This window comes from Biomphalaria glabrata, chromosome 1 (assembly GCF_947242115.1).
Source record: "Biomphalaria glabrata chromosome 1, xgBioGlab47.1, whole genome shotgun sequence".
Classification (NCBI taxonomy): Eukaryota; Metazoa; Mollusca; class Gastropoda; family Planorbidae; genus Biomphalaria; species Biomphalaria glabrata.
The window spans coordinates 33,740,160-33,755,267 of record NC_074711.1 but is presented as its reverse complement, the minus strand read 5'-3'; the positions used below and the strand labels follow the sequence as shown (position 1 = coordinate 33,755,267).

At 33.3% G+C, this 15,108-nt stretch overlaps 3 protein-coding genes across 6 annotated transcripts in view; 2 read left to right on the top strand and 1 right to left on the bottom strand.

The window, feature by feature from the left end:
* The window catches only part of LOC106062496 (protein FAM184A-like), a 121,255-nt gene that overhangs the window by 59,188 nt on the left and 46,959 nt on the right, over nt 1-15,108 (top strand). The window lies entirely within an intron of this gene.
* LOC129926915 (uncharacterized) lies at nt 4,610-9,509 on the top strand. Its single transcript, XM_056033537.1, has 4 exons — nt 4,610-4,726; nt 6,882-6,950; nt 7,145-7,238; nt 7,643-9,509. Exons 1-4 carry the CDS (start codon nt 4,688-4,690, stop codon nt 8,476-8,478), a joined length of 1,038 nt encoding a protein of 345 aa, XP_055889512.1. The 5' UTR covers nt 4,610-4,687; the 3' UTR covers nt 8,479-9,509.
* LOC106073428 (uncharacterized) lies at nt 9,911-14,177 on the bottom strand. Its single transcript, XM_013233970.2, has 3 exons — nt 13,593-14,177; nt 12,481-12,590; nt 9,911-12,324 (listed from the first exon to the last, which is right to left on the bottom strand). The coding sequence occupies exons 1-3, from the start codon at nt 13,831-13,833 to the stop codon at nt 10,078-10,080; spliced, it is 2,598 nt and encodes an 865-aa protein (XP_013089424.2). The 5' UTR covers nt 13,834-14,177; the 3' UTR covers nt 9,911-10,077.

Below are 15,108 nucleotides of genomic sequence, written 5' to 3'. Positions count from 1 at the left end.
TTGAGTTTAAAACACCCTATCAGGAGGTTTTGAGTTTAAAACACCCTACCAGGTTTTTTTGCAGTTAATTTCCCGTCTTCTATAAAATAAACCAAAAATAAATGCAAACGACAATTTCAAGAGTACTGTTAAGGAAGATTTTGATTTTAAAACCCCATCCAAAATTTACGATAAACCCCCTCTTCAATATAAAAAAGCAAATTACACACTCAATCTTGAGAATTTTGGAAGCTGTACATTAAATGCATTGACTTCGAGTTGACGCTTGTTCTGACCATTGTTGGGAGTTTTTGAAGTTTAGTTGATTAGCACCGACTAATCCAAGACACCAGTGACAGACAGGCAAACGACGAGTCGCTGAGATGGTGAAGGAACTGCTTTAAACTTATCACTCAGAACTGGGGGTTCCTGTGCGCTACCAGGAATATAAATCTGTGGATGCTTCTAAAGCAATGAATGAACAAGTAGACAAAGGCGCCCTTAACAAATTTGTTATAGAAAACTCTAAGCTCTGTCCCGTCAGAGGTCAGCAGAAACCAGAATCCCTTTGCACTTCCGGTACGCTTTCAAAGTGTGGGTTTCTTTTCCTTTTTTTTCTTTTGTTGCGGGCCCGCTTCTTGATGACACCGTCCTCCCCACCCCACCCCCTCAGTCTCCTGCACCTTACAGAAACACGTTTTATTCGCTGGACAACAAGCGAGCCGGCTGTCTGGCACTGGGTCTACACTGAAGGACACACAATTGGCTCATTGACGGTCTTCTCATCCGCCCCCACATCGTGTAATGTGAACTCACGAGGGGGGGGGGGGACAAGGAAAGAAAATAAGAGACCAGTTTATTTGACTTAGAGACTTTTTTTTGGCGGGGGAAGTTCTGTCATGTTATTCAAGGCTCTCATGTGACTGTGAAGCATTGTTATATACCACTAGGTTTTTTCCTACCTGATCTGGGTTTTGGAGTTCCATTTTTATTTTCTTGTTCAAATTTGTGCCTTTATATTTGAAAAACTCTTTTTTTTTTGTGTGTTTTGTACATTACGATTAAAAGCAATATTTACATGAAAATATTTTAGTGTCTTGGTATAATAGGCTTACCCCTTTTTTTTTAAATTTTGTCTAGCGAAAATGACTAGTAAGTAACTTATTTCATTCAACGATTTAGGCCTACTCGTATACACGTAACTTAAAGGATAGGCAGGGCCGGTCCTAGCGATTGCGGGGCCCTATGCGAAACTAATTGCGCGGGGCCTAGTCTGGGTGGGAATAAGGATAATAAGTGAAAATTAAGATTTTGTATTAGAAAATTAAATTCGGCTTTGCATTTTATTCATTCTTTACTACGTACAAAATTGCGATCAAGTTAATTTTACTTTACGAACCTTGTAACCTATGGCATATTTTATTCCAGTGACAATAAAAGTAAATAAGGTATTAGAACTTCCGGTTAATGGGAAAATTCGTCCGATTATTACATTTTATTACAGGAAAGCCGACAATGTCTTTTTTTTTATCGCGCGTAGGAATGGCGTTTTTCATAATGAATGACACACACAAATGGTAATTTTGTCTATTTTTCATGAGATTTTTATGAGTTTTCAGGAAATTTTAATAAGTGCAGGTTATTTCCAGGGATTTTTCGTATATATTTTGCAATTAATAATTACACATAAAATTAGCGCGGGGGCCTATGAAAGCGCGGGGCCCACTGCGACCGCATAGGTTGCAGTGGCCTAAGACCGGCCCTGAGGATCCTCTCTTCTAAATTGTTTACTTATGAGGTTTGACCTGCGACTGGTAGGATAACATCATTGGGGTTACTTCTGTCAGAGAGAGAGAGAGAGAGAGGACTTTCTAGCAAGGCTTGGGCTATAATCTTTCCACATGATTGACGCAATTAACAAAAACTCATTGTCTTTAGTAAAAGTAGAAATAATGTGGTTAGGTTGTAGTTCAAATAGAAAGCGTTTTTACTTCTGTCCGAATGAAATGGTCTTTAATGATTTCCAGATGACCTCAAATTAAATCAAACAGCTCTATAGCCAGGGGAAGAGATTCTTGGATTCCCTCAACCCCTATTCCTTGAAATATGGATGGATTTTGAGGCTTTTAATGCTGACCCAAATGAGTCAACATGACATGATACTAGCAGCACTAAGTATCAAGATTATTAAAAGTAGGGGAAGAAAATAGGGCGAAACATAGATTACCTCTGAGGAGGACTCGATCCACGGAACCAGACCTGGTTCCCAGCAACGACCAAGTACCAGAGTAACATATTGTTTGACTCTCCAAAAAAAAAAAGAGCCTTGTGTGGGTCCGTGGTTCGAATCCTTCTCGGGACACATCTGTGTTTCGCCATAATTTCTTCACATTCTACTCTTAATAGCATTGGTACCTTAGTAAGTTCCCCTTTTCAGACCTAGTGGGCAGACATCATGAGGTCATGAGGTCAACTATTTCTTTGGCCAACGTTAACGAGTAGGGTGTCATGTGGGCAGCACAACGACCAACCGCATTTACTTCCCCCAACTAAAGTCAGGTACCCATTAGAATTTATCGCCCTAAAAATCCCGAAATTCAAATTCCCAGCTTTTCATCGAGATTCGATCCCAGGACCCTAGGTTCGGAAGCTTAACCACTCAATAACCACTCAACCACCGCGCCCCTGGTACCTTAGTGCTGCTTAGTGCTTCCACAATCATCAACCTTCCCGAAAATTTCGCACATACAAAAAAAAAATGAAATGTATCATTAGTTGTTTTTTTCTCCGGTGTTTCTTTAAGCGGAAGAAGTTTCTTATTGGACAATATCTCCAGCTGAATGAAATGATATTACATGTTTCTTATTGGACAATATCTCCAGCTGAATGAAATGATATTACATGATGTCATGATACGATGTCATCCTGGTATTTTGTATTTTCTGCATTATGTCATAAAACATTAAACGATTTTTTTGTTCTCTTTTACTGGTACAGATAGAGCATTGGCAAAAAAAAAAAAGGTAATTGTCTGGGTATTTTTTTATGATACCGTTTGATACCGTAGCTCATAGGTTCTCAAACGTTTTCTGTCCTGTAACCCCTTTACAAGTAATACGATATTAGCAGACCCCGAAACAGCTTGATTTGTCTGCCCAGCTTATAATAGACTAGCCACAGGTATAAATGTAAACTTCTTTATCTAAAGTCAATTTTTAAAAATATCATTCTTTGTAATCATAGAAAAAGTATTAACTGTCTACAGCTATTAATTCCACAGTTACAGGACTAAAGACTGCTTAGAAAAAAGCAAACAATGCAAAATATAAATACAACTAGAATGTTTAATGCTTGATAATTATTGAATGAAACCATTATCCTCGTATGCAGTATAGGTTTGACTGACACAGAGCTGAAGGGAAATAGACGATATCCTCTTCAGCACGCATGTTCATGTTGAACACATGTTAGCAAAAAACTGAATTATTAGATAATAATAAAGCTTAATTACTATAATATAACATTGTTCATTTATAACAACGAGTAAAACTATGAATTTGTTTGATATTTTCCAGTTTCTAATCTTTTTTATTATTTATTATTATTTAAATTGTTACATTTTGTACGTTTAAATGTATGACAAATATAATTAAACTAGAGTAGACTCTACTAATCACAAGATTGTATGAGATTTGTGGCCATGATTTGTCAGTAAAGATGGTCTATCCTTGGTGAGATGTGTAAGTCCTCCTTTCCGGTCAAACCGCTACGCTGGGCTAGCGAAAAACAAATCCACAAGCACAAGTGACCACTGTATAACGTAATAACTAATCCTAAAATGTGCCCGATTAATCACCAGAGACTGATCTTGGTGTGTTGTGGAGTCTCAGGGTTAAAAACTTTAAAACGAAGCTTGACCTACTTCTTTGAATGACGTAAGAAAGAAAATTGAAAGGCTGGAACTATAGACTTATATAGACTACTCTAGATTGGACATGGAGACTTTTTAAAACTACACAAAATGTGAAGATTTTTTAGAAAGTTGGATCAAGGCGTTGTTTTGTAAAGTAGTTAAAAGAAGCAAAGTATTTTTTTTCAACCCTAACCTATGTAACATATAATTTAATTTCTAGATCTAGATCTAGCAAAGACTATATATTACATGGACTGCCAACTCTACGCACTAAGCCTATATTTTTCAATAAACAAGTCCCGTTCACCGAGGCGTCCTTGGTTGCGTGGTAAATTCACTTCCGGTAGATTTTTTTTTACTATATAAAGAAACCATTCCCGAAGATTTTATACCACCACTTTTACAGCAAATCATGAATGGAAACTGAATTGTTATAGAAGATGTTACAGATTTAAGTGTGCACAAATCAATTTGTGACTTAATTCTATAACTGTAAAGCTTTATAACTGATTTTCTTAGCCAATATAAACTAATTAGCCCAGCCTGTATTTCGTGTATTTTCTTGTTTACGACATTGATTGAACTGAGGTTCTTGTGAGAGCTTTAGTTAGAGCATAGCCTATATATATATACATGGACTGCCAACTTTGCGCACTAAGGCTGTATTTTTCATTTGAACAAGTCCTGTTCACCGAGGCGTCCTTGGTTGCAGTGTAAAGTGACTTCCGGAGGATTTTTTTTACGATGAAAGGAAACCATCGCTGAACATTTTAACCACCATATTCAAAAGAAATCATGAATGAAATCGCTACCATAATAGAAGATGTTGCAGAGGTAAGTGTTAACTTACCATTTTTTGATTTAGATGTATAACTTAAAAGATAAATAAATCTTTTTATTTTGGCCAAAATTGACTTTTTATTTTGGCCAAAATTGACTAACAAGCCAAGCAAGTTATTGGTGCAATTTTACTTATTGTCTTACATGTGTTGGATGTTCTTTATATTTGAAGATAATAGCATCCTAAAACAAACCTCTTGCTAGAGGTGTGGGGATTGCAGCGCGCAGGGTTGGAACATGGAAACCACTGAATGACAATAAATAGTCACACGACCTGTCAGCCATCCATTCATAGTTATATAAATTAGAATCATTATAACTGTTTCTCAAACTCTTACCTGTAGCACCCCAAAGACGAAACAAACATATTTGTACCCGATTAGTTAGATTGGGACTTGATGAAAGCGACGAGAGCCCATACGTTGCAGTTCATGATTAATTATATATATATATATATATTGTTAGGAATCTCACTATCCAGGCTCTCTGCAAACTGCACCATACACCACCAACTTAAAGAACTTGACAACTCAGGGCTCCAAAGTAACGTAACACTTTAATAGTTGAATAAAAAACAGTCAATACTGTACAATTGGCAACACGTACACTGTACAAATATATCTCCGTACACCGTACCGCCGTATCAACTCTTGCACTGGCCTCTCCGTCTCGTTCCGGGCTTGCGCTGGGTTCAACCGTTCAGGACTGACTTCACACACTAGGCTCGTTGTGTCGGACTCGATCGCAGACCAAGATCAAGACGCCAGTCGTCTCAACTGTACTTGACAGTACTCCGCACTGAACCGTCGTAATGCTCTGTACAGAACCACACCGTTGAACTGTGCTGTAGTGAACCTTCTGTCGTGAACCCCTTTTCTGAACCGTCTTGACTGCGACACCTCCGCTCTTATATAGGGTCCATACTGGCCTTCTCGAACCGGACAGAACGCCCCTCCTTAGATCTGTCCGTCCCAGACAGAATCAACATCATGGCATTGGCTGTGAAGTTTCATCGCTGTAGGTGGGGGTCGATCGTTGGCAGTTATCTTGCCTCTTGAGCTTGATGGAGCCATCAATGTTGCAGTCAGCTTCCTTCTATATATATATATATATATTGGCCTCCTTCAGTCGTTGAACAACATTGGTTCATCTCGAGGACCTTTTCATATGGCTGTGGAGCCCTATTTTGGACAGACACCCCGAATCAATGTGGATTTCGATTTGGTGGTAGAGGAGATGGACATTTTTCTTCAATAGTTGAGGTCCATGTGTTCTCGCTGTCTATAGCTTTCTTGGTCACCGTCTCTCTCCTACTAGTGCGGTCTAAGGATATGTCATCCCAATGGTCAGTATCAATGACACTAATTGTCAAAAATGAAATGAAGAAAGTACAAAAATATTTTCCTTCAATCTAGCAAGTGTTTCTAGAGAATCGCATAAGGATCATGGGCTTCACTAATTCTCATGTCTCCTGTTTTGTTTCTCTTAATATGCGCATAGTAAAAAAAAAAAAAAAAAAAAGGAGAATATAATAATTTAAACAAGGAGTGTGACGGGCCGATATTGAAGTGTTTTGTATCTATCTATCTATCTATCTATCTATCTATCTATCTATCTATCTATCTATCTATCTATCTATCTATCTATCTATCTATCAATCTATCTATCATTCTATCTATCTATCTATCTATCTATCTATCTATCTATCTATCTATCTATCTATCTATCTATATATATATATATATATATATATATATATATATATATATAAATATATATATATATATATATATATATATATATATATATATATATATATATATATATAGAGAGAGAGAGAGAGAGAGAGAGAGAGAGAGAATCTTTTTTTTTTTTGTTTTTGTTATAATTCCCACTCCGAATTATAAGGAAATAAAATATTGTGCTAATGGTGTTCGCTAGTAAAAGGTTTTACATGTTGCGGATATTCCATCTGATTTAAATATAATTTACTTCAAAGTACAAACCTTCCGCAGGACGACTGGGGATTGCAGTGGGAAGGTATGAATCCGGGATTGAAAAGTGAGAACGACAATACAGCGCGCTCACCGCACGACCAACCAACCACTTGATCAAAAAAAAAAATTTACAATCATTTTAATTTTAACAGGAGCAGATCTCAGTAATAAACTTGGAGCATGAATCGCATCAAGCCAAAGGCATTCAAAGTTTACCACAAGTGAGTTATATATATACATTTACGTTCTTATTTTGGAAGATTACACTCCAACGTTTTTTTACATTCAAGTATCATATAGATTGGAAACTAAAATATGGTGTTAGCACTGAAATTTTATATCTTTATAATTACAATTTTCTTTTAGTAATGTGTATTTTTGTATATATATATATATATATATCAATATTTTGTAGGTAAACCTGCACATCGTCAAGGATGTGTGTACTAAGTTGGATAAAGAAATCAGTTTTCCTGTGCAGTTTAAGCATGAATTGCAAAATATTGATTGTGAGTAGTTGTTTTTTTTTAAGTTTTGTTACCGTTACGTTTTCTATAACAAAATATCTAAATTATAATTAAGGTTTGCAACTAATTATTTTGTTCATTGTGATTGTAAAAGGATTTTTATAAATTTAACCAAATTCATCAAAGACCTTCCAGCATGGAAAAGAAGACTATGCAGACATACATAATTATGGGAAGACAACTTCTTATAATAGAGCGGCGAAGCATTGAAAGAGCGTCTATTATTAAAAAACAATAAAGGAGAAGAATAGTTGATACATCATGTGTGGTGCCCCAATGGTTCAACATCTTTAGGGATTGGTAAAAGTACAGTTATATAAAAATAATCTATATTTATAATTTTTTGTTAATTTTAAAACTTATATTGTTTTTGTTTTTTTTCTCAGATGACAAGCTTGCTGATAGTTTAATGTTTTTGAATGGTTGCCTGGTCACCAAGAGCAGATTTGTATCCAGTTGTACTGAAAGAGCATGGAAAAATTATTACCGATCGTATATAATAAACATGGGCCTTGTAAAGGAGGTTGTAAAATGTCAGCAGCTATCAGCGTGGATATCACTCAAAGTTTTTGAACATCTAATAATATTGGCTTATGGGAACAAAATGGAGAAAAATGTTACCATAATCAACACACTCAAAGATCAAGAAAAAAGTACAATTAATTATATTGGCGGATGCATTGTTAAAAAAATTAAGAGAAAAGTTATGAGATCTGCCAAAACTGAGACACGTGATAAAAAATTGTATTGTCTCAGCCTATTGGTTTGTCAAAGTCAAGAAGAAACTGTAGAAAATCAAATGACATTTCTTCTGGATAGAGGAGGCTTGACATATATTAAGTCAAAAGTAGCTAATTTACTTTATGAAGCTGAAACCACATTTCAAGACATGGTAGGAGCTAAAGACCAATTAAAACTGAGGAATATTAGTGTTTCTGATTTTTTACAAAAATGTTTGGATAACCAATTGATTACATCAGCTTTTTATGGCTTAATTAATGATGGTAATAAAATAGTTAATGATGAAATAATGGGGGAAATTTTGGACACTATTATAATTTTGTTTTTTAAAATAAGAATGCATCACAAATTAAAAGTTTTAATGGACAGCATTAGAAAACAAGAAAATAAATCAAGAAAAGAAAAAAGCCTCAGAAAGAAACTGAAATCATCTCATCCAACAGAAACCAATAATATTGAAACAGAAACCAATAAGATTTGAACAGAAACCATTACTATTTGTCCAGACTCATTTTCTCTCTAATATACGTATGTGTATTACTAAATGTACCCAAGTCCTGGGCAATACCATAACGACACATACAACGACAGAATAAAGATTCAGAATGCCAATTCACAGACATATAACATGTTTATTACATTATCTGTACTATAATACAGAATCAGTTCAGACATTTGAAATATCCAGTATTGATTAAAATTATAACAGCTTAATATTCCATAGACTGAATAGTGACAACACAGAAAAATAATTAGAGTCTACACTTCGACTATATCTATATCCAAAAGTCCAACTGTCCTGGACTAGGAACAAAGCCACACTGCCTTATTATGAGTTACATTATAGTCAACAAAAATATTTCACCAAGTAAAACAATACAAAACAATAACAGTTTTGAAGTCAACAACCTGAATTGCCCCCTTCTCCTCTACAGTAAACAGGAGACCCAGGCTGACCAGAACTCAGTCCTGACACATATTAAATCAAGCATTTGCAGAAAGTTTAATGTAATTTAAATGAGCTAAAATTTAGTTTATATAGGATGTTAATGAAAATATTTTGATTTTATGTTTAAAAAACAATTGTTCATCTTCATTGTTTTCTATTTATATTTGTATTATTGTTTATATTAGTAATACTGTGTTATACATAAAGATTGAATGATTATTTTTGTGGAAAATAAAGCTTCAACTAATTAATGTGTTTTAGCAAAAAATTATGAGAACACAGAAATTCTAAATTTTTTTTATTATACTGAATTGAATTTTTGTTTGTGAAAGGCTAAAAACAGTGTAATAAATTGATAATAAATTGAGACATTGTTAACATCTTTATTGTTTTTGAAAGTATGCAAGTTTCAATGGAAAAATTACATTGACATAGACATGAATGTGTAGAACAATTGAGTTAGTGTTCCAATGTATCACTTAATGAAATGAATGAAAGAGAAATTAGAAGTTATAGTCCAACATTAAGTTATAAATTGATAACATTTAATTAAACATGATTAGAGTTAAAATTATTTAAAAAAAGTAATAAGCCTATATCATATTATTGTATTATGATATAACATACATACACATAAATGACATTTACATATATCATATATTTGAATTACATATTAATGAGATTTACAAACAAAAAAAATAAATAAAACATAATGAAAAAGTTCAAAATTTTATTACCTTGAAAGTTTTTCAAAAAAACTAAAGAGATAAATGAAAAATTAAAAAAAAAAGATCAAATACATCTACTTGAAAAAAAAAAAATTATACATCTATTCACCCAAATGTGATGTGTCTTACAAGATAACCTTTACAAATATGGAATACAAGTACATAAAATTGCTACAATTATTCAATAAAATTATATTCTTATATTAGAAAAGTACATCTAATTAAGATAGACAACATAACTAAAAAAAAATTATTCTTTTTAACTAAACATTGTGGCAAACAGTCACAATCAGTAAATTAACTACTTCAATTATTTATTGTAATTAAAATGTAATTTATTGTAATTTAATTTATTTATATGTCCATCATTTCCAGAATAAATTTTTGAAAACATCAACATATTTTAAACTCTCTTCAGTTTTTTCAATGGACTAGTATTGATGGAAACTGGTATTTCATTTTGTCTACGAATATTGCCCTTTGGGTGTAACTGAAGAGCTAGACTTCTTTGTATGCGTAATTTATTTTCCTGATACCCGAATGCATACAATGTTGGATTCTCTGATCTTTGACCCAATCCTCTGTGCCTTCCAAAGTGTTCTTCTAATGGATCTTGACAGAAATTATTGCTAAGGACTGATGGAACACCATGCGAAAGCAAATATCGTGTGGCTCCACAGAAACCTTTAACAGTCATTTCTAAGCCTTTGAACGTCTGATGAGAAATAAACATCTTGCTTTTTTGCACATTTGTAAAATATCCTGGACGCTTCTCAATATTCATTTTCCACTCCTTAAAATATCCTAAAACTTCATTTTCAAGAAAAGAAAATCTTTCATCATTTAATGAGGTATATGGGAGCAAATCAGAATTGCATTTGTATGTTCCTCCTAGTAATGATGACACGTTAAGACAATCAAAAAATCTATTCATTAGAAGAATAAGTTTTGTTGTTTCCTCTGCTTCTGGTCCTAACCTAGCTCCCATCATAGTGCCCACAGAAAAGCTCAAAACTTGTGCCGCCAAACGAACATTCATTTTTGAAATGTTATTCAGATTAACATGTTCTGCTGTTAATTTTGTTTGTCTTGTTTCAGTCTGGCAGTCAATATTATATACATCAAATATGTGTTTCCAAAGTATTTCTTTCCCATTGTTCCATAATAAATGAGTCTGCCCATAACCACTGTTCAGAATATTATTTCTCACTGTCTTAATTAAATGAGGTGGATCAGAGATAAAAAATATGAACCTATCTGGGGAAAAGAGGTTTACACATTTAAAGCAGATTTCATCATTATCATCTATTTTATGCATTTGATACATTTTCTGATTGGAAGAGGCCTTATCACTTGTCGAAGCGATTACTTTTAAGCTACAATCTGTTTCCAAATACCCCACTGCTTGCCAAAATAAAGGGAATAGATCACCTGATGCAATATTTATTGATCCAAAGAAACCTAGACTAATATTAATATGTGTGTTGATACCTACTACAAAAAAAACTAGCACATGACTGGCAATGTTTTTTTCTAATTTTTCATTCCATGTATGAGAATTTATAAAACCAACAACTTCACCATTTGTTTTATTGAAAACTAAATCATATTTAATCATCATTTCATCATGAAGAAGTATAACAAATTTTTCTTCACTTTTAAAATTTTGTGATATTCTTTTGAGTTCTTCTATTGAAGATTCATTAAACCCTTCTTTAGACTCATATACATTTGTGTAGTCTCGTAACGTGGAAGCTCCTGGCAGTTTTAAAATCCCAGTTTTCCGTAAAGTATCATATGCTAACGGGCTTCTACTTCTTATTAAAATTGCTAATCTGATCAGCATTGGATGCCATCTCATTCCTTTTTCTTTTATTGAAAATGCTTTCATTTGCTCTTCCCAGAAAAGTTTTGCTAATTCATTGTCTGTGTGTTCAATAACATTTTTTAAATCCTGGCTCAAATGATAACTAAGTTCAACACTATCTGTCATCAAAGTAGATTGAAATTGTTTTAATTGTTGTTGACAGTAATTTGTTTCCATTCTAGCATTTTTTAGTTGCGAAATAATCTTTTCTCTTGTTGCTTTATGTAAGGGGTCCTGTTTGCTTAATGGTTTAGAATCTCTTGATTTTGCTCTTAGTAACTTATTATTCAATAAACGTTTTGCATAATTACAATTTTTACATATGAAACCAGTTGATGTCTGCTTAGTTAGTACTTCACATTTAGTAGATCTAATTACAGTTTCCTGACTGCCAATATAAAATTCTTTGTAATAAATCTGATCATCACTATATTTAGAATCTGCATACATTTGTAAGTTATTATCAAGTATTCCAGGGCAAAATGTTCGCTCTGAAAAGCTCTTTAAATATTTAAAAATTGATATATTTTCCATAATTTCATTGAAATTTGGAATAGGATTTTCCATCATTGAAGCAGAAACCTTTAAGTCTTCTGAAATTTTTAGTTTTAATTTCACTGTTGTTTTCTTTTCATTCAACATACCAACCATTATCTGATTTTCACTAACTTCCAGCAAACACCATGGAGATGGTAAGCATTGAGGATTACAAACATCCTTCTTCAGTTCAGACAAATTTCTGTACTTGACACATGACGGTAGTGGAGGTGGATCACGAGGTAGCTGAAACAATGTGCATTAAATTTAAATAAATAATTGTTTCATTGTTAATTGCATAACAATACTAGAAAACTCAACATGTATAAATTATGCAATAAAAATAGAAACTATTTAATTTGTTTGTCTCTAAAGTTTTGAATTTCTAAATGCCATACTTACTGGAACTTTACGTGGAATAGGCTTATGTGTAACTATTGACTTTTGTGGCATGTATTCTGTCGGTAAACTTCCAGGTTTAAGATAATGTGGTTTCTTCTTGAAATACACATCTGTGAAAAAAAAAGTAACATTACTTTTAATGTGAGCAGAACTGATATTGTTTTTTATGCAAAACAATTAAAAAATATATTGACTTGATTCGACTTGAAATAATTAGTATTTACTTTCTACTCATTTGCCATATACTATAATAGTAATAATAATAATCTTTATTGTTCGTATGGAAATTTGTCTTACAATTTGTGCATTACACCAAACAAAAAACATTATAACTATAAGAAACCAAAGTGTACATTCACACCAGACTCACTCATAATTTACATGTGACAAAGTTTATACCAGATTGTTCTTATTTAATGATTTGATTGCCAGGGGAGCAAAAGAGTGTTTGTGTCTGTTTGTCTTTGCTATCGGTGTCTTGTATCTCTTTTGTGATGGTAAAATCACAAATTCCTGACACAAAGGGTGATTCTTTATTTTGAGGATCTTGTTATCTTTTTTATAGATGTTTGTCTCAAACAACTGCCCAAATGGGGTTTGTTTTTTTTTGCCAATGATCTTACCAGCAGCATTTATGATTCTATAAAGTTTATTTTTATTTTTAATGCTCAGATTGCCATACCAGGCAGTGATATTGAAACTTAAAATATTGCAGATGTGAGCATGATAAAACATAGCCAAGGCCTTTTTGCTAACATTAAATGAGGACAGTATTCTTAGTAATCATAATCTTTGCTGACCTTTTTTGCTGATATAATCAGTATTTGCAGTAAAATTGTGTTTATTGTTTAGGATAGTACCAAGGTATTTAAAGGTTTACACTATTTCAATAGTCTCTCCAGCTACAGAAACAATATCATTTTCCTTCTTTTCCCTATGAAAATCGATTATCATTTCTTTGTTTTTTTTTACTAATGACTAATGTTCACTAACATTTTAAATATGTTGCACTACATTAATATAATTTTTCATTAATAATGAGCATATTATTATTATAGTACAAATAATACTCAGTGACATATATATATATAACTTATGGATTGAATACTTACCTTTATCTGGTGTAGAATGGCTGTTGTTAGTTGGTACAAAGCAACTCTCTTTGAAATGACGGGAACATATTGTGGCAGTATCAGGATTAAAGCTAGAATCAACACGGTCAATCAGAGCAATAAGATCATTTCGCCATACATCATTTTTACCTTTCTTTGGTAACTTGTGAAAAGAAAGACCACGACATTTGGCTCTCAGAGTATGGCAACCAACAATAGCACAATTTGAGCCACCAGGCATTGCAGCAGTACATTAAAAAGCAAACGAGACCCAAAAGAATGTAGAATAGAAATGTTGAGTTGGATAGTCCATCTATAAACTAAATCTAATTTTATTTAAAAGTAATTGGAAAACACAGCTTGAAATGTACCAATCCATTAAAGAAATATTTAATATATTCCAGATCAAAAAAGCTCAGATATAAAAACTAGTACCTAAACCTTAGTTTGGATCGAATTATTTTCATATCTAGTTATACTTGTATATAAGATATGTTAATACACTCAAAGAAGGAATAGTCTATACTATATAGACTAGTCAATATAGAATTAGAAGAGTGATCTAGACTAGAACTCTATCATACTCTTAACGACTTAACTCTATGATCTATCTATTCTAGATGATTATCATCATGCCAATCATGGATAAAACACTTGAACATATCTATACTCGCTAGCCAGCTAGGATAGTTAAGATTCTTAAATAAAACGAATCAGCTTGAAATTTGTATTGAATTTAACAAGTAAGGCCTGAAACTAAAGTTTCAGTGAACGTTACATCCACACAACGGAAGAAGATTCTATATACAGAATAAAGATCAGTTGTTTGTTTACATTAGAGATAGTGTTAACCACAACATGGCCAGATTTTTACAGCAGGAAACTTTAATAATGTTTGTTTTGTAAAATGTTTTACATGTTTCGGATGTTCCTTCAGAGTTGAAGATAGTTTACTTCCTAGTCCAAACCTCCCGCAGGACGACGGGAGATGGGAGCGGGCAGGGTTTGAACCATCGACCGTCGATAAATCCGAACGACAGTCCAGCGCGCAAACCGCACGACCAGGCAGCCATCCTAGTTATATTATTTGTTATTTGTTAAATTTATCTGATTGAAAGGCACTGATTATCCTTTAATAAACAAAACTAAACCATGTTAAAATTAACTAATATTTATATTTTTCATATAATGGGATCTCATGGTAAACTAAACTAAATTATAAATTTAATGTCAATAAATTATATATATAGCCTATATAATTCTCTTCTTCCCTCAACAAGAAGTAAATATATATAATAATAAGACTTGTCTTCGAATCCGAAAATCAGTGAGGAATGCAGTATTTCCCGTGGCTGCGGAGCCCCAGCTGAGACCTACATATTTTGCCAAACCCAGGGTCAGCATAACCATTGTCAGCAGGTGGTTGATTTAGATTTTCTTTTCGCCGTCTGCGTTAGTCATCGGCAGCGGATTTTCTTTTGCTCTCAAATGTGTATCCAGCGGCCTTCATGAGTGA